The 20,100-nt window shown below is 40.3% G+C and overlaps 1 protein-coding gene across 1 annotated transcript in view; it reads right to left on the bottom strand.

Annotated features, from left to right (window-relative positions):
* Positions 1-5,533: 5,533 nt before the first annotated feature.
* The window catches only part of ASB4 (ankyrin repeat and SOCS box containing 4), a 75,817-nt gene continuing 61,250 nt past the window's right edge, over positions 5,534-20,100 (bottom strand). The window contains exons 4-5 of the mRNA XM_043462649.1: positions 8,996-9,109; positions 5,534-7,798 (exon numbers count right to left, since the gene is read on the bottom strand). Of these exons, the coding sequence (XP_043318584.1) occupies positions 7,610-7,798; positions 8,996-9,109 (303 nt within the window). The 3' untranslated portion in view covers positions 5,534-7,609. The remainder of the gene's footprint in view (positions 7,799-8,995; positions 9,110-20,100) is intronic.

The following is a 20,100-nucleotide window of genomic DNA, read 5'->3' as shown; positions in this document are numbered from 1 at the left end:
GTTTATTTTTGCTTGTATTTCTTTTGCTTTGTGAGACTGATCTAAGAAAACATTGCTGCAGTTTATGTCAGATAATGTTTTGCCTAATGTTCTCTTCTAGGATTTTTATGATGTCATATGTTATCTGTAAGTCTTCAAGTCATCTTGAGTTTATTTTTAGAATTGAGACCTGATGGTAGTTCCAAAGCTCTGACTCACAGTAGGGGGAACACTCTCCTACACTGCCTCCTTCAGGTCAAACAGTCAAGAGCAGAGAACCATTAATGAAGTCAGCTTGGAACAGTTTGCTTCACAGAGTTGGTACCACAAGAAAAAAAATCCTTGCAGTTAAAATGCAAATAAAAAAAAAGAAAAAAAGCCCATGGTCCATACCATGCATGTCTTAGAAGCTCTCCATGTCCTCAGGTATATTCTACATAATGCCTCCCACCCAGTAGACTCCCGCACCATCTGAGCATTGACTAGGGTTCAGCTGAACACCAGACGCTTAAGAAGCTTTACATGTATCATTTCAGTTAGTTCCCAAATCAGGTAGTTAATCACTAGTTAATCAAATAAAGAAATTGACCCATGAGTTAAGAAACTAGCCCAAGTTCACACAGATATTAAGTAGCACAGTTGAGATTAAAACTCAACTACTGGATTCCAAAATTCAGATTCTTCCTCCCAGGTCACCTTGTTTTGCTAATGCATGGGAACAAAGCTTTGCAGTTTCTTTGTATGTATCTTTATCGCAGGATCAGCCAAAGTTACTTAGAAACAATTCATTGCTACCTGAGCTCTCCCTGATGAATCACCTTACAAAGAGGCCTTTCTTTGTTCCTTTGACTTCAGCAGTACTGGGAGTTCTGGGGTTCCTGAAGGGCTGTAATTATGTCAGTGCTTCTGTAAACAATTTACCAGTTGGAACGCTGCTGTGGCAAGAATTATAAGCAGTGCTCAAACTCCAAATTTTGTGTCCGTTCCTTTATCCTCTTTTGCACTGGAAGAAAGTTTTCCCTTTTCAAAAAAGGTTTCCAAATTTAAAAAATTCTTAAGCTTTTTGATATTTAAAAAAATGCAAGGCTATCATTCCTTTCTGCTTCAGTAAATTATTCCATTTGATTGGAGAGTTTCACATGGGAAGAAAAGAGTTTACTAATCTCACATTTTATATTTTTTTCACATCTAAATCTTCAGAATTGTAAATTTTTCTTGGCATGGGAGAAGAGTTGAAGGTAATGGTAAAGGCAGTTATATTTATTAAGCATCATGAAGATGCTCTGAAAATCATAAAATATATGTTATGTAGTTGTATCATAATGATTATTACTGTTAAAGCTATAGGGGTGGAAAAGAATAATTATGATAATAATAATATTCCATTGATTTCCCACAGTGCTTCCACATGGTTAAAGATATCTCATGATTTGATCCCACCCAACCATGCCAACCTCATTCTCCACTCTCTACAACAAATGTTCATCTGTTACTCGCAGCAAGCTTGTCTAATTGATAGTAAATGCTCACTGTATGTTACAGTTCTAACCCTTCACAGAGGCTACTCACCTTAAACTCCACCCCTTCCACTGCCCTATTCTTTCTCAAATTATTACCCAACCCTCCCTTCCTTCAGGTCACAGCTCAAGACCACTGGCCTGACCACTGGTCCCCAGTGGCCCCCCTCTTCTCTCACCCCTGACAGCACTTATCATCTGGACCACCACCTGAGATCTCACTGACTTATCAGTCTTATGCATGGTTTATGCATTTGCCGAAACCCCAACAAGAAATGAACTGCACACCCAAGGATGACTGAAGAGAATTTCATCAAGGAGAACAGCAGCTTAGGAGAAGGGCTCATCATAGGAACTGTGGCCTTGAGGAAGGAATTCAGCCACCATCATGAGAAGGCCCAGCAGGGTAGGGGCCAGGAGGTGTCCCCATCTCCATCTCCTCCCGCTCTTCAGTCTCCTGATGGTTTTCCCATTGAGTGAAACCAAGAAGACTGGGGAAAGGAGACTGGATAATGCAGCCCATTAAAGTCATCCTGCCAGACCCTGAACAGGGGAAAGAGAGAATTTGTGTTCTGAAGGGCAGCTGAGTTTATTTGTCTTGCTTCCTAAATTAAATTGATTATAATCTCCATTAATTTCCACCTCTTCTCAATCAGAGACTTTTAGGTTCCCTGAAATCTGATATGGGGCAGTGAGTTAACATCTTCCCTTGTGACTCTGGGCAATGACTGGGCACTTGGAGCTTGAGAAGACCTCTGTTACCTAACTTCTACTTCAAAGCCACCCAAAACACCACATGATGGTAGTTCTGCTTTGTCAAATCTTCCGTGCTTGATTAAGCACTAAGAACGAACCCACTGGTGTCTTTAATTTAAGAAGTACAAGGTAGCATCATTATTTTATTTCCTTGGCTGGATATTTGCATAGTTGTTATACAATATCATTGAGGCATACCTCTATCTGAGAAAACCAATGACTAAATAAGAAATTTCAGCACACCTAATCAACTTAGTGTCGCTAAAATTAAAAAAGAAAGAAAAAAAAATAAGAAAACAATCAACTGCTTCTTGGAGGTTGTTTCTTCATATTTCACGTACTGCTTCTTATTGGTGACAAGTGCAAACAAATATAGGAGGAAGGCAATTTGCCACTGAAATACAGGTTTTGAAAATCATTTCTAATCAACCATTTACGGCAGGTTGACAGAAAAACAGCTCCGTTAGATAGCATCTAACTTTTAAAAACCCACTGTATACCTTTTATTCTTACTACTTAGTAAAAAATAAATAAATAAATAAATAAACAAAAAAAACAAAAAAACCTTTGAGCTACTGAAAGTGAACCTTTCAGGAATTTGGGATCAACACTCCCTTCTTCTGTCCATATTTTGCACAGAACCATACATGTAATAGTACTGAATAAACCCTTGAAAGTGAAAGAATAATTAAATTAAATCCTCCAACCCTTCCTGGGCATTTACTCTGATGTGCAGTAACCCTCACTGCTGGGAATCTGAATTGCCAATCTTCACTCCTCCTGCTACCAAGATAATTTCCTCCTCTTCCCTCAGTGAAGATGAAAACAGCTGATTGACAGTCTTTATCCACATGATAAAGTGATTCCGCAGCCTTCAGGAAATGGTAAAAGGAGTCATTTCATCCTTGATAAACCCACTTAAAAAAAGGGCAAAATTTCACAAATTAATCAGTTTGCCTGTTTGCTAATCCTCTACATCAGTGTTATTTCCATCTCTGGCCCCCAACTCAAAAAACCCCAAGAAGTTCAGGGGCCTGGTTTATCTGGTCATCTGTTGATTCCCAGCTGCCAGCAAAGTGTCTGGTATGTAGAAGCAGCTCAACAAGTAGCTCCAAAAGTGAACAGAAATCTAGCACATGTCACCTTCAGCTGCAGCCTCACTCTATGAAAACGTTTCTCAGTGATAGATAGCTCTCCCTAAATAATAATGAATATGACAGAAATAAGGCCAACAATAATAGTAAAATCCTTCCTGAATGTCATACTCTGTCCTGTGTTCTTTAATGTACTAAAAATTTAACCCTCCGATGGGTTCTAGACACACCATTCCCACATGTGGCACCTTGGCATAGTGACTATTTTAAACTGAAGGAGTTCAAGAAAACAGCAAAAATAGGAAGATCACTCTGACCATCCTTGCCCTTTCTTCTCTGAAATAGGTCATAAAACCCTCTGCAGGAGGTGTTCTCCCTAAATCTGGAGGAAAGGAGCACCCTTATCTTCTAAGACAAAGGGACATCAAGAAGACTCCTAACAATGCAATACCACTCATCCATAAACGGGGAGTGAAACTGGGTCATTTGCAGAGACATGCATGGACCTAGAGACTGTTGTACAGAGGGAAGTAAGTCAGAAAGACAAAACCAGACATCATACATTAATGAATAGAGCAAAATGGAACAGACGATCTTATTCGTAAAGCAAAAAGAGAGACACAGATGTAGAGAACAAATACATGGATTCCAAGGGGGAAAAGCGGTGGTGGGAGAAATGGGGAGATCGGGATTGCCCCATATACACTATGGATGCCATGTATAAAATAGATAACTGAGGAGGACCCTCTGCATAGCTCAGAGAGCTCTACTTCACGCCCTGCAGTGACTGAATGAGGAGTCCGAAAGGGAGGGGCGTGTGTGTGTGCGTGGCTGAGGCACTTTGCTGTAGAGTAGAAATGAACACAACAGAGTAAAGCAAAAATTAATGAAAAAAGAAGAATCCTAATGAAGAGTTAGGATTTCCAGGCTTCCCCTTGCTTACCACACTGACCTCACATCCCTTCATCTATCATATTTCTACACAACTACCCACTTATCATCAAACCTAGCACGAAAACACTCAAGGTTGTTTCTTCAGGGTCTTCATTTCCTTATAGAGGTTTCCATGTCATGTGAAACATATTAAGTTAATTTATGTGTTTTCCTCCTGTTAATCTGTCTTTGTCAGTTTAACTTTCAGACCCAGTCAGGGACCCTAAGAGGGTCAAGTTAAACTTTTCCTTCCCTGCACTTCAAAGTGATCATATAAAAGTTTTATGAGGTAGGTACCACCACCATTTGCATCTTTACAAGTGAGGAAACTGAGGCAGGGAGCAAGCACGTCATTTTCCCCAGATAACAGGTCAAATTAGGTTGAGAGTGGATATAAATGTAGATAGACAGGCACCAGAGCCAAACTTGTAACTCTTCACTGTACTGCTTCTGTTCATACCCCAAAGAAAATGACAGTGAATTCCTTCCATATACTAGATCTGGTGTCTGTGTTTCAAAAAAAATAAATCATTGGATTTTTCTAAAAAGTTTTGAAAGTGTGTAGTTTAAAACAATCAGCCAGGTAACAAAAATATAAGGCTCAGCTATTTTTTTCCAACATTGATAAGCCACTGCAAATGGTTGGTTACTTTTTTCATCCTTATAGTCGGCTTCTGACTGCTGTATTTTTTATCAGAAACCACTGGGTTCGGGATGGAAGGACACAGTGATGGTGTAACACTAGGTGATTTAAAAATAGAACTTGTGTGTCTAGCTCCTAAGAAGGCGGAAAACTGAAAGGGTGGTCTTCCCCTCATCTCAAAGATTCTTTCTCACGGGTGACTATTTACTACCTATCTTCTTCCTCACCAAGTGACTATTTACAGAAAGTTAACAAAGCTATCATGAGGATATAATTTCCTCTGTTGTTCCTGCTCATGGTTGCTTGAATGGTGAGAATGAAAAGAAATTAGAAACCCAAGAGGACAGAGAGGGTGACAGACAGAAGACTATGTTCAGCACAATTTCTTTATTATTGTTAAAACACTTTTTTGTTCTCAAAGCAATCGCCTGGTTTTTATTTGTGTTTACCCTTTACTTTCTTTTGAAAATATTATTTATTTACAGGCATGTCTTCTCATTCTCTTTTTTCTCCTCAGTGTGGAAGAAAGCAATGAATCATGTAGAGTTCTTTAGTCCAACTGCTGAGAAGTCAGTTAGGAAAAAGTCTTATCAACAGATAACTCACATAGATGAAAGGAAAGAGAAGAGCTTTATTTAAGTCCTCTAAATGAAGGTTCAGAGATGAGGAGAAACAACTTTAAATCTACAAATAAACCATCCAAAACAAGTTGTTCTGTATTATATACTAGATTAACACAGACCGTCTAAGCACAGCAGGGAGCCTGAGAAACGTTATTTCCCCATGCAAGGAACATCCTCTCTCCTTTCATCCTCAGCCTCAGCATTATCGCCCAAGTCAGCATCACAAATATTTCTCCAGAATACTCCTGAAACTGGGGGCAGTGGGGGGCAACACCTCCACCTGGCTATTCTAGAATGTGTTCTATACCACTTGCTGCAAGTAAACTGTTTGTTTTTTTAAGGGTCATGTTTTATATGACTAGTTCACACATATACAGTATTCTATTCCATAATACAGATCTCATTTTTGTACAGAACATTCCTCCCAAAATATCTGAGTGGAACTGATACTTTAGAAAGATTATTGCATCTACATTATTTTTCCCACACAGCACCAGGAGGATGCAAATCCCAAGATGCAAAGCACAGTCTAGATGGCAGGCTAGTGGAATATTTGACTTCATCTCCACTCAACACTCAAGCCTGTAAACTTCAACAAGATGGAGAAACACACACATGTACATACACCGTATCCCTGGGGAAAGAATCCTGCTCTCAACTGGCAAGTAGATTTATTTGTGTTTAATTACTTCTGCTCTAAGCTCTAAAACGTAATGCTGAAAGTCACTGAGCATATCTAAAAGTGACTAGCAAGAACAAATATGTGAAGTGAAAAGTGGCCTCATAAACCATGAAGTCCAAAGGTTAACCATCTACATTTCTCTTTCTGCAAACTGTTAACAAACCTGATTAACACACTAGCCTTTCCAAGTTTCTCAAACTTCTACTATTTTCAAAATGTTTCTACGTGCTTTCTGCACCCAGCCATCACCAGCAAAATTCTCCTTATCTTCTAGTTAAAATGCTCTGAAATGCCAGTCTCCTACATGAAAAGACTGAGGTAACCAACCTAAGTCCTTTCATACATTTCCTTGCACACATTTTCTAAAACTTCTTTGTCACATACATGGGGGCCATCAAGTGTGCAATATTTTCCCCAGGGAACGTGGGACAGTACAATGCAGCAAATGATACTAAAATAAAAATATCTAGATGTGCCAGGAAACTGAAGTGAGGCCTTTTACATTCACACTCACAGCAGCTAGAGATCCCCTCTACTTCACACTATCCCTTCTCTTGATCAACAGGCTTCAAAGAAAACCACACTTCATTTCAGAAACATGACTTTGAAAGGCAAGCACTGAGAATGAACCTGCATCTGTGCTCTTGCCCCTGAGTGGCAGTTCCCTGCTTAAATGTCTGGATCCTCTGCTAAATGATGACGTCCTGGAGGGCTGGAGTCCTTGCTTGGGATTCACCGTTGCATCTCCGGTCTTTGGCTCAGCGAGAGTGCGTTAACATGTTTATTTTGACTTTCAAGTGGATAGGTCTCTGTTTTTCACTTCTCATTTGCTTCTAAGACCCCCTTGTTTTGACTATGCTCACGCTTTCTTCTCTGAAAGTAAGTGGAGGAGCTCAGTATGGGGAAAGAGGTTGGCAAAACAAGCAACAGTAATTTCTGCTATGTGGGAGAGGGTGGAGGACACAAAGATTAACAGGCCTATCACAAAGCCTTGCATGTTGGCAACTGAAGGGTAATGTAAACTTATCACTGATAAGGGAGAGAAAATGAGATTGGTTGTAAGAAAACCTGGGTCCCCTCTCAAATGAGATAATATACGAAAATTTTTACAAAATGACAACAGGTACGAAGTAAATATAACATTATTATTGTTATGTTAGTACCTTCTGAATATGCTCTTATTTTTGAGAATACCTTCACTTTACCTCTTGTTTATTTCCCCTCACCATGGTACCCTAGGATTAATGACACAGTGTTTGCAAAGTGTTTCTACATCCCTGAAGTGTTATAATCAACCCAAGTACCATTTTATTTATGCAAACTGTGTCTACCCAGCGAGTCCACTTAAAGATCTAGGATTGGGAACTTCTGCCTCATAAGGCTTAATAAATGATTCCCTCCGGCTCTAAAAGCAAGTACTTTTTCAATGACAATGGGAGGGAAAGCAAAGGAATTACTCTGTGACATCTGCTGTGTAACGTTCTTCGAATGGCGCATCTCGATAAATGCATGAGAGTCCTCGGAGAGTTACTGCACACAGTGAAGAGAGAGTGGTAAAAATCCCAGTACCTCTGAAAAGGAAGGCAAGACACGTTAAAGTCAGAGAAGCCTCACAGTTTACACCAAGAGAAATCAACACTGATGCGTCTAGTCCCTGCTTCATACCTAGTGGCAGCTTTCACAGTCTCTGATGGTGAGGCAAAATTAAGCAGGAATAATAAAGCTAAGACAGGTTAAGCAACTTTTCAAAGCTAAGGCAGCTAGTAAGTAGCAGAATAACACTGCAGCTAAGCCACTCGACTCTAAGCCCAGGGAGCTCTGGACTCTAAGCCCAGGGAGCTTTGCACTCTGTGCCCAACACCTCTCCCGTGTTGGGGACAGCTGTGGTGGCTAAAACCAAGAAAAGAAGGCTAGCGAAATAGCTGGTTCACAAAGGCAGCAAAGTCCACGTGTGGCATGAGGACTCTGCTTTGCAAAGCTTTCTGCATGAGTCATCACAAAGTTTGTTTTTTAAATCTTATGTTATACACATATTTGCCACGATTTTATCCATCTATCTACCTATTTATTTATTTATGGCTGCGTTGGGTCGTCCTTGTGACGTGTGGGCTTTCTCTAGTGGCGGTTCAATAGCTTTGGCTTGAGGGCTCTAGAGCTGGGACTCGGCAGTTGCGGTGCACAGGCTTCGTTGTCCTGCAGCATCTGGATCCCAGGGATCCATCCCAGACCCGGGGTGGAACCCATGCCTCTTGCACTGGCAGATGGACTTTTAACCACTGTACTACCAGGGAAGTCCCACAGTTTTTAATACTCTGTTACCTGCTTACTAAAGACTTTAGGATATTTAAAAGTGAATGAAAATGATCGATACAAAGCAATTTATTAAAGTCAGTGACATAATCTACACAAAACAGTTTAATCTTCTGGTAAAAATGCTATATGAGCAATCCCAAGTGTTGTTGTTGTTGTTATTATTAAATTCATCGAAATCGATGGGGAAGAAAGTAAAATGGTCAACTTTATATAATTGTTCAACTTGCCCCTTGATAGAGAAATTCCCGAGATGCTCCCAAGTGTTACATACCTATTTATTTATCTATTCTCACACCTGCATTTTATAACCCTTTGTCTCATATTGGAGTGGCATTCTCAAATTCTTAAAAGCATTCTCAAAACCCATTTTTTTTAAATTAGAATTTCCTGCACTTCCATTGTGGTCTGGAAGTCCTGTGGAGTGAAAAACCAGAGGAAATGAATGGATGCTTTACCTCCAAGTCATCATCAGGGATGGCTCTTTTCCACTTCACGTTCCACTTGATGTGCTCATAGGCGTTAACAACAACTTCAATTGCTTTGGGATATGAATGGCAGGCTTGTATCACCTACAGAGACACCGTAGAGTTTTATTAGTTTAATGCACACATATGATTCATCCATTCCACTCACCGAGATATCAAGACTTCATGGACCTATAAGCCTCCTTACAGCCCTGAAATGCTCTGACAAAGTCTCAAGCTCTTGAGTATTTGGACACATTGCCAGCTCCCGTGGTAGATGGGAGGATTAAAAACATAAGACTAATTTCCTTCATCATTCAGGAGAAAGTAAAAAAGAGGTTGCTAACAAAGAAAGTGGAAGTCTGATGAAATGTATGCCCTGCCCATAACTGAAGCAATTTTGAGAGAGGCTGATCTCAAAATACACTTCCAGCGGTCTGGGAAACACTTCTAGTTCTATAGAAAGTTTTATTAGCAAAAAGCTGAATATTCATAAACCAAGAACTTAAGCCTACTGGTGACTATGAGGTAACACAAACTACAGAGTAGCATGAACGTTGATCAAAGGCATCTTCCCAGCGCAACACCTAAAGAGGACCTATGTCATATACCAAACTACACTCACTGCTATTTTCACCTTCAGCAATAAAAGAAAGACTGCACAAAGGTTAGCTATTTCATTAGCATGCTCTGTTCAACAGTTCATTGGGCAACCACCACCACCATCAACAACAAAAACGGAAAGCTGAGTCCAGGTAGCCAGCATTTCCATCAGGAGACAGGAAGATTTAGCTTTAGGTTTTAGATTAAACTCAATATTTAACCAGCCTCTGATGTCACCATGAAATCTGGACATATCTGACCAACAAATCATGCAACCTTTATTCAATGACAATGGATGGATATAGCAGACATACCCCAAAAGTAAAATATACTGGTTTCTGGCGAGAGGCTTAATATAAGAATGAGAAGCAAAAACACATAAATGAAACAAGTGAAGATCAATGAAGATATACATGGTTCGCATATGTAAGTGTTAGGTTTGAAAAACAGGAATTATAGAAATTCCAAAAAGGAGAGCTGTGTGATCTGGGCTAACCAGGAAAGACTCCTTGGAGGAGATGCTGCAACTGTAGACCCTAAGTGGTAGAAAGGGGTGTGTGTGTGCCGTGTCCCGCAGTCACGCCTGCCTGCGTGCCCTTAGAGACCTGGCTACATGTGTAGCGTCAGCAAACGTAACAGCTGTGTTGAAACAGAATCGCTTCAAAGGGTACAAAGAAAACACCACCTTATTATTTCCCCTTGTCCTGTGCACACTAACTCACTTCCTGGAACCCTTCTCCATTTCTGACAGGACACCCTGGGCAGGACTCACACCTGTTTCGACTTAACTTTTTCTAAGGAGAAAATGTCATTTTCTAAGGAGAAAAATGTCATTTCAGTAATAAAAATGTTGATTTTACTTTAATAACTGAAACTCTAAATTTTATTCAGAAGTCTCTCCTCTCCCATAGCATAGGCTTATTTCAAGCTGCAGTTGGAAAGGAGGTCCTTGTGGATAATAGGAAATACATACTTGATCTTTGTTTCTGGTTCCTAACACATAGAGCTCCTTAAATGGAGCTCCTTTACATCATTCAATTATGCTAATGAAGTGACTCTTAATGGGGCTCTTAGAGAGAATTTAAGAATTCTTAAAGAGATGGGAATACCAGAACATCTGATCTATCTCTTGAGAAATCTGTATGCACATCAGGAAGCAACAGTTACAACTGGAAATAGAACAGACTGGTTCCAAATCAGGAAAGGAGTACATCAAGGCTATATATTGTCACCCTGCTTATTTAACTTATATGCAGAGTACATCATGAGAAACACTGGGCTGGATGAAGCACAAGCTGGAATCAAGATTGCCAGGAGAAATATCAATAACCTTAGATATGTAGATGATACCACCCTTATAGCAGAAAGTGAAGAAAAACTAAAGAGCCTGTTGATGAAAGTGAAAGAGGAGAGTGAAAAAGTTGGCTTAAAGCTCAACGTTCAGAAAGCTAAGATCATGGCATCCGGTCCCATCACTTCATGGTAATGAGGAAACAATGGAAACAGCAATAGACTTTATTTTGGGGGGCTCCAAAATCACTGCAGATGGTGACTGCAGTCATGAAATTAAAAGACACTTGCTTCTTGGAAGAAAAGTTATGACCAACCTAGACAGCATATTAAAAAGCAGAGACATTACTTTACCAACAAAGGTCCATCTAGTCAAAGCTATGATTTTTCCAGTAGTCATGTATGGATGAGAGAGTTGGACCATAAAGAAAACTGAGCGCTGAAGAATTGATGCTTTTGAACTGTGGTGTTGGAGAAGACTCTTGCGAGTCCCTTGGACTACAAGATCCAACCAGTCCATCCTAAAGGAAATCAGTCCTGAATAATCATTGGAAGGACTGATGCTGAAGCTGAAACTCCAATACTTTGGCCACCTGATGCGAAGAACTGACTCATTTGAAAAGACCCTGATGCTGGGAAAGATTGAAGGCAGGAAGAGAAGGGGACAACAGAGATGGTTGAATGGTATCACCAATTCAATGGACATGAGTTTAAGTGAATGCTGGGAGTTGGTGATGGACAGGAGGCCTGACATGCTGCAGTCTATGGGGTCGCAAAGAGTAGGACATGACTGAGTGACTGAACTGAACTGAACTGAGAGAGCTTCGAGATGTAGACTGGTTACTGGAAAGACCAATCCTTGATTAGAGGCTTGGAACTTTTACACACCTTGCATTCTACCACCAGGGAAAGACAGAGGGGCTGGAGATTGAGTTCAACCACCAGTGGCCAATGATTTCATCAGTCACGCCTAACAAAACTCCCTAAAAGATGGCGTTTCAAGTAGCTTTTAGGTGGGTGAGCACATCAAAGTGCTTGGAGGGTAACGTGCTCCAAAAGGGCATGAAAGCTCTGTGCATGCTCCCCATGCCTTGCCCGATGTATCACCTCTAATTATCTATTCCTGAGTTTTACCCTTCATGATAAACCAGGATGCCTACCATTAGAAAGTGGGCATGGCTCTGCACTTAAATAACTTTTTGAAGGAAATTTTCTTCCTAATTTCCTGGTCCTTCTGAACCTCTAGCTATTGTTATTGGGCAAAAGTCACAAAACTGGTTTTCCCCACCTCCTTTACAAGTCCTTCTTAGGTGGTTAGGCATTGCATTTTTTTCAGTGTGAGGTGGTAAGTACCCAATGTCTTGGGACTGCAATCAAAACTAAGATGGAAGGATGATCATTTTAATACCCAGGTGTGTGTGTGTGTGTGTGTACCAAGGTCACCTAACTAAGGGGCCCATTCCAGGAAGATAAAGTTAAGGGCGGCTAAGATGGAGCCAGCGGACAGTATAACTAGGTCAGCTTGAAGAGCTTGGGACTGACTTAACAAGCATTAGGAAGCTACATATTTACATCTAGCTATGTAATCTAGAAAATTACATATTCCTAGAAAAGGAAATGGCAACCCCCTCCAGTATTCTTGCCTGGAGAATCCCATGGAGAAAGGAGCCAGGCAGGCTACAGTCCTTGGGGTCACAAAAGAGTCACACACAACTTAGTGGCTAAAACAAGCAACAACTAAAAACATACTCTTAATAAGAAAGGGTTATATTCAATCAATTCATCCCACGGGGAAGCCTACTGAGCAGTAGGTTAAGCACGGTGACAGTAACTCTGAGTTTATATCCTGCTTTTGTCTTCAAGGAGCTTATGACCTAGTTGAAGAGAAAAAGAAACAGATATTTCACAGAGTTCAAGAGCAATATATGTCAGTAAAAAATAAAAGACTAACTTATTAGTTAAAAGATCATCAGTGTCTCTTGAGCACCATGACCACAAAGGGAAAAACAAGGATATCAAGGGATGGGAGTGCACCAAACGGCTTGTCAGCCAGCTTCACTGTTAGTCATGAGAAGGAAGTGTAACTGAAGCTGAGAGAAAGAATAAGTAGGGTTTAATGAATAATCAGATACAGAGAGTATAGAATGCAGCTCTGAAGCCTGAGATCAAGCACAAATAGGGTACCACCGGTGGAAATGGGAAAACTGGAAGGGCATTGTAATCCGAGGATGGTCAGACAATGAACAGAAGGCATTTCTTATGTTATGTCCTAAGGTTAGCTAAAAATGTGCATGGATACCCTAATGAGAAGGTCAAGACAGAGGAGATTTGTGAATCACCAAAGAATGTGCTGGTCAGGCTCAGCTACACTCTAAATGGATATAAACAGAAAAGGTAGAGGACTGTAGTCTGAAGCTTGATGAATCCTAAAAGGCAGGAGAGAGGATGCAGGAAAAAAAAATTACAGCTACCATTTTTGAGAACTTACATGTGCCATGGCCTGTGCTAAATATATGCTGAATTTTCCGACAACCTTATGAGGTTAGTCCTATAAGTATCCCTGCACGACAGACTTAAAATCAAAGGCAGGGAGAATATAAACTCAAGCATATTTAGCTGGTAAATGACAGAGATAGGATTCAAACTGAGGTCTATGTGACTCCAGAAGTCAAAACCAAGTTGAATAAAAGTGGCGAGAGTGGCCATCCATGTCTTGTTCCTAATCTTAGAGGAAATGCTTCCAGCTTTTCACGACTGAATATGATGTTAGCTGTGGGTCTGGCATATATGGCCTTTATTATATTGTGGCATGTTCCCTCTATGCCCTCTTTTTGGAGGGCTTTTCTCATAAATCAATATTGAAATTTTATCAAAAGCGTTTTCTGCTTCACATGGTATGGTCTTAGGAAGCATGGCTTCATCTGAGGACTATGTCAGTCCCAACAAATAGACTAACCAGAGGGGCTCTACCAAGTGGAGGTTTAAGTTAACTGTGTGCTAGAAAATGTTCAACAGGCATTTTGTAAAAAAAAATGAAAAAAAAAGTACATATATCTATATGTATATAAGTTTATGTTTTGCTAATATAAAAAATGTGAAGCCCACAATTTACAAATAATAAAATACCCAATATGATATATTTTCTATTCCACAAGGCCAACTGGTGCTCTCAAAATGCTTTAACTTTTTTTATATCAATTTTGTATAGACATAAGTTGTATTCATAGCTAGTCTGTGTCTGCAACTGAAGAGGGCATGTAGTTCTTATGTTTACATCAGTTGATATTTTTATTACACTAAGTAGCAATCACTTCACAAATGAGAAACAATGAAGACACATATTGGAAATTTACTCATTTATCAATGACATAAGGACTTTTACGTAGAAGCATTTAATAGTTTTTTGAATGCTGGAAGCAGATTTTCTCAATTTTTTGCAGTATTCACAATGTAAGAGCTACAGACACCACACACCGCACATTTTTAAGTTTAATCTGCATTAGTAACGTTCTCTCCATTAATTCTGGAAATTTAGACATCAACAAAGAAATAAGTCAAGGTCTGAATGGTAACATTTGCTGGTTTCTGTGGTGTAAACACTTGCATCACGGCCTATGTAAAGTGACCAACATGAGGTCTCTGAATATATGGTAGGGAAGAGGTGTACAGGAGCATCATGATATGTTTTCATCAAACAGCTCCAATATATGCAAATAATATCAAGAACATAGATATGCATAGTAAAATAATCAGGAGGTATTAATAATACATTTTGAGTTTTTGTTTTTAATATGATTTGTTGTAGGTTGGTATGACTTGATTTTTAATAATGGTTGCATTTAACAATCAACTCACAAAACTCTTGATAACTTAATAATCAGTTTTCGCAAGCCACAGCAAGCCAGTTCTAGCACACAATTCCTTTCAACTATCCCTGTATTTAAGAACTGCAGTCATAAGCCAGTGCAGACTAAATGTGCATACCGAAACTCCAAACCAGCTAAGGCATCAGAATCATCCTGCCCGGTGGTGAGGCCCAAATGTGCACAACATAAATACTAGTTTAATGAGAAGATCCATTCACATACATATTCTGGGTTCAGTGCACAAAGTTGAGCTGCTGACAATATTTCAGCCAGGTCTACATAAATAAAGAATAATCCTGTGTCATCAATCCTAAGGGTTGGAGTCAGACATCCATTGCTACGGGACCTCTGAAGGGTCAGCATTTCTGAGTCTATGGAAAACGTTAACTAGAAGGATTTCTCTATGGGTACATGGCTGTCAAGGTAAGGAGGCAATTCTTCCAGGACCTTGATCTTGGGAAATTGAGGCAGATGTGGCCACTATTTTTTCTGTAGTTGGGATGAGAATGGCATATATGCAGTTCTATGTAAAAGAGGCAGACAAAACCTGAGGCTGACGGACGGCTCTGAACACTGGTTTATAAGCTACCCTAACAGTATCAGAGACTGTGAGGGTTGCAAAGGAGCCTAGGGATTATCTAATACCCCTAACTTGAAGATCAGGAAATTGAAACCCAGAGAGGCACACAAAGAGAAAGCATGGTTTTCGGCCTTCATCTGAGTTTAGTGTCCTTTCAAATGCAGTCTGATAACCTTATTTTAATCCTTAAGTAATGACCAGTGAAATGAATAGTTTAAGGACACAAATCCTATTACACAGATATTTGGAACAAGAAACATTCTTTATTATAATCATTACAGTAATTATAGGTTGGATTTTGTTGAAATTTCAAAATAATCCCCTTTTTAATGCAAAGATGTTAATAATAATAATAATGAAAATAGCATCCATCAAGACCTCTATCTATATACAGCCTTCTTTAAAGACTCCCAGATACATCCTTTCTGGAAGAATATACCATGGTGAAAAGTATGCAGGTAATCAGATGAGTAATCCAAAATGAAGATTTAAATTTAAGAGTTACCAGGACATAGATGCCAGGTGAAATCAATCCAAGGCCCAAGTAAAAAATATACTTGTACAGGAATTCCGAAAACAAAGAGCATGGGGAAGTCAGAAAGCTTGTCAGGAGGCTCCACACGCAGTTCAGGTGCCCATTCAGAACACTGACTTCTGCGCTGCATGAATTCCCAGGCTACACTCACTCTTCATGGAAACCACCCTGCTTATGCTTAAAGACACGATGCTCACACACCCAGTACAGGTAATCCGGCTTTAGGAATTCCTTACCTCCCGCTTCCTGCCAACACAATGGACACAAAGGAGATGTGGCTAAAAGTTAACTCTCCTCTTGTAACACATTCTTTATTTCTCACCTAGGGTTTCCTTATTTAGCAAATAATAATAATAATGTAGGGTGCCAGGTTAAACTTGAATGTCAGACAGACAACACATAATTTTTAGGATAAGTATGGCCTTGGTAATGCATGGGACATATTCATACTAAAAGTTACTTTTTACTGATGAATTTCAAATTTAATTGAGCAGCCTGCATTTTGTCTGACAACCCTATTCCCAGCCTCTATTCAGAAACAGTTCAAACTAAGTTATGTATGTTGTGCTAAGTCACTTCAGTCATGTCCGACTCTTCGCGATCCTGTGGACTGTACCCCGCCAGGCTCCTCTGTCCATCGGACTTTCCAGGCAAGAGTACTGGAGTGGGTTGCTGTGCCCTCCTCCAGGGGATCTTCCCGACCCAGGGACTGAAGCCAGGCCTTTGATGTCTCCTGCACTGGCAAGGGTTTTTTACCACAGGAATACAATTCATTCGTAGTTCAGGAGCCTAACTTCACACATTTGGTGCTTCAGTTTGCACCTGGCATACTCCCATATTATCACACGGAGATAACTTCCCTTTCATTTGGATAACAAATTTCACGTAGTCCTTAAACAGCAGTATTGAGATACACAAAGTCTAAAGCTCCCAATGCCTGCCGCATTGGGTTTTTCTTACACTGATTAGTAAGTTTTCTGCTGACAGAAGATGGTTCTCACAGCAGGAAAGGCTCCTTTTAGCCTGACAGCCTCCCAACTCTGTGAGCTGACATATCTAGCTTCTTCCAGAACTAAGACAGCTGGACATGCCTTCTTTAAGCCTCAGTAATCGTTTCACCAGGCAACAACAAAAAAGAGATGCTTCAGAAAGCAAAATCTAAATCATCACTCTATGGTGACTCCCAGGAACCTTGATCACCAAATGAGGAGGGACTGGTGTGGACCCAGAAGGCAGAAGCTTCTGCTTTCTCTTTGCAAACCTGGGAGACTTCACCTTTTGCACATCCCCGGGGTCTCTATTCTCCCTTCTTAGAAGAAGAGTTGGACAAAAGGTGGCAACTGGAGAGACCTTAAGACCCTTCCCCTCATCATCTGACCCCTAAAAGCATAAATCAGAAAACAGATTCAAGATAAATCTCCCTGCCACCCTTCCAATACAAGTGCCACCTGTAAGCCACTTCAGCAGAGAAATTTTAAAGCTATGTCTGCCCTTTTATATTGATATCTTTGTGTGCAGAAAGGTACTTGATGATTAAAGAGACTGCTTATACCCTGGGCTTCATATGCAGAACGGTTCAGTGACAGAAATCTTCTTTACCTCCCCCAAACTTTTACATACATTTTCCTTCCCCAGAAAATGTCTTTCTTGCCCTATAAGAAAAGCCAGTCTTGGCTCCCTGGGGTATCACTTCCTTCTGAATTATGCTGAAGGGGAAAAAAAAAATCAAATGTCCTTTTGTACCCCGGAAAGCAATTGCAGATCCTATAATTCTTTTTTTCCCCTTATGTAATTTATACATAAATTACATACGGGTGGCTTTCAATGAAATACACCCTCTACAAATTTGTTTTGTATTTGGAAGACAGCATCTTCAGCTCTGACCTTGTTCCTTATAAATAAGGAAACCGAATTCCCCATCCACAAGAGAACAAATCACTTTATCTTCTGGATAAATGAGTCAGTCATACTTGTCGTAAAGATGACTTTCTCTTTGGAAAGTCGAGCTGTGGAGTAGTTGTTCTAAATCACTTTGAAGCATCTGCATAGTAAATTGAATAGTTTTTCTTTAGTTTTCCTTTGGAAAGGGGCCAGTTCTCTTATTCGGTCTATCGGGTAGCAACAAAACTGTTTAAAATACCAACCATCTACCAGTAGCCAACTGAATCCTTAAATCTCTTTAGCATATGGCCACACTAGAGGAACTCAGAGGAGCAAAACAGAACTGAATCAGATGGCAACCACAGAGAGTGTTCCCTGGAACATGGAATTGTACCTGTTCTACAGGTGAGTGAAGCTGCTAAAGTAAGGCTGGTAGGAAAGACTCCTACAGTGGACCATGAGTACATTTTGGGAGGAAAAGGAAAGGAAGAAATTTTGTTGAGCACCTACTAGTCTCAATGATTTACATGCCTTACTCACTGTCCAAACATTCCTGGAAAGCTGATATTTTTAATCTTTGTTTTCTCTTGGATCTGAAAGATTAAGGGACTTCAAAATCACACGGCCAAATGAGAACTTATACCCATAGTTACTAAGCCCCTCTTCCTACTTCCCTTGCTGTTATCTCTCAGCAAACTGCCTTTGTGAACAGGACTTAAGATCTTCTCACATTTGGAAGATTTCTTGTGGGAGAACAGAAACTCCGTTTAAAGACCTGTCCCCTATAGCCTGGCACTTTTTAAAAAGGCATTAACTTCAGTTTCAATACAGTTTGTCATCATAATTGTCTTACCAGCCTCAAGAAGTTACATGTCAAGGAGAGGGATGTTCTACTGTCTAGAGCCATAGGCAGATCCGGATAGTTGCCAATCCTTTCTGCACCACAAGCCGTGGGGAGAATTCCAGAGGGCAACATCTCAATTTCAGAGCTTTCAGTGTAGTCACATTCCCTTCCTCCATGGGTAACATTCTGATAGGATTTCTTTCTAAAATTGAAATGCTCATGATCTCCAATCCCAGAAGGAAGTGCTTTCATTCTCTCACACCAGAGGTCTAGCCAAGAAAGTTTGGCAGTAACTGAAAGAAATCTTTAGGAATCAGGCAGAATGCCTTTTTTTGAAGCAGCAATTGTCTGAGGTTGGAAATTTTAAAGACCTTTCCTAATTGGTGAAGACTACTTTGACTCTAAAATTAAAGAGGAAGACACGATGACCCCTTGGGTACATCTTTAGAAGGGGAGGTGGGTGTGTTTCTAGCTTGACCACGGCTGCTCTCCAGACCAGCAGCCCCACAGGAAACCTTTCAGAAGCCACTTCCCTCCATCTGTGAGCCAGGAGCAAGCAATCCTATGGGACCAGGTTCTCCCTCCACCATATGGAGTCACCTGTGGCTCCACCCCACCAGCACCATGCTCCTGGGGGGATGGGAAGCAGCAACTCAATCCCTAATGTGATTCTTACCAGGAAATGAGACAAGGATCTTTTACTTACTTTTGATGCTTTCGAACTTTGGTGCTGAAGACTCTTGAGAGTCCCTTGGACAGTTAGGAGATCAAACCCGTCAGTCCTAAAGGAGATCAACCCTGAATATTCATTGGAAGGACTGATGTTAAAGCTGAAGCTTCAATACTTTGGCCACCTGACACAAAGAGCCAACTCATTGGAAAAGACTCTGATGCCGGGCAAGATTGAAGGCAAGAAGAGACGGGGGAGGCAGAGGATAAGATGGTTGGATGGCATCATCGACCCAGTGGACATGAGTTTGAGCAAACTAGGGGAGATGGTGAAGGTCAGGGAAGCAAGGCATGCTGCAGTCCATGGGGTCACAGAGAGTCGGACACGACTTAGCAACTGAACAACTTACTTTTGCAGAGACCTGTTTTATCCACAGTCAACCAGCAGGGGGTTTCAGAATAAAACTCAACATTTAGTCTCTAGGCATTCTCATACATTTTCTCTCCTCGGAAACCCCTGTGGGTAAACCAGGCTTGGGAAAACTGATTCTACTGCTCAACAGATAAGTAATGGTAACAACAATTACAGTTACTATTTACTTAATGGTTGCCTAAATAGCAACCATTAAATTATTTAAACCATTAAATAATATATTTAAACCATTTAAACCATTAAATAATAAATGGTTATTTATTTAATGGAGAATCCTATAGACAGAGGAGCCTGATGGGCTACAGTCCATGGGGTCGCAAAGAGCTGGACATGACTGAAGCAACTTAGCACACATTCGTGACCAGAAATGATAAACATTTTTTAAATATTACCAT

The sequence above is a fragment of the Cervus canadensis genome, chromosome 3 (assembly GCF_019320065.1).
Source record: "Cervus canadensis isolate Bull #8, Minnesota chromosome 3, ASM1932006v1, whole genome shotgun sequence".
NCBI lineage: Eukaryota > Metazoa > Chordata > Mammalia > Artiodactyla > Cervidae > Cervus > Cervus canadensis.
Note: the sequence above shows the minus strand (reverse complement) of the source record. Positions and strands in the feature narration are given on the sequence as shown.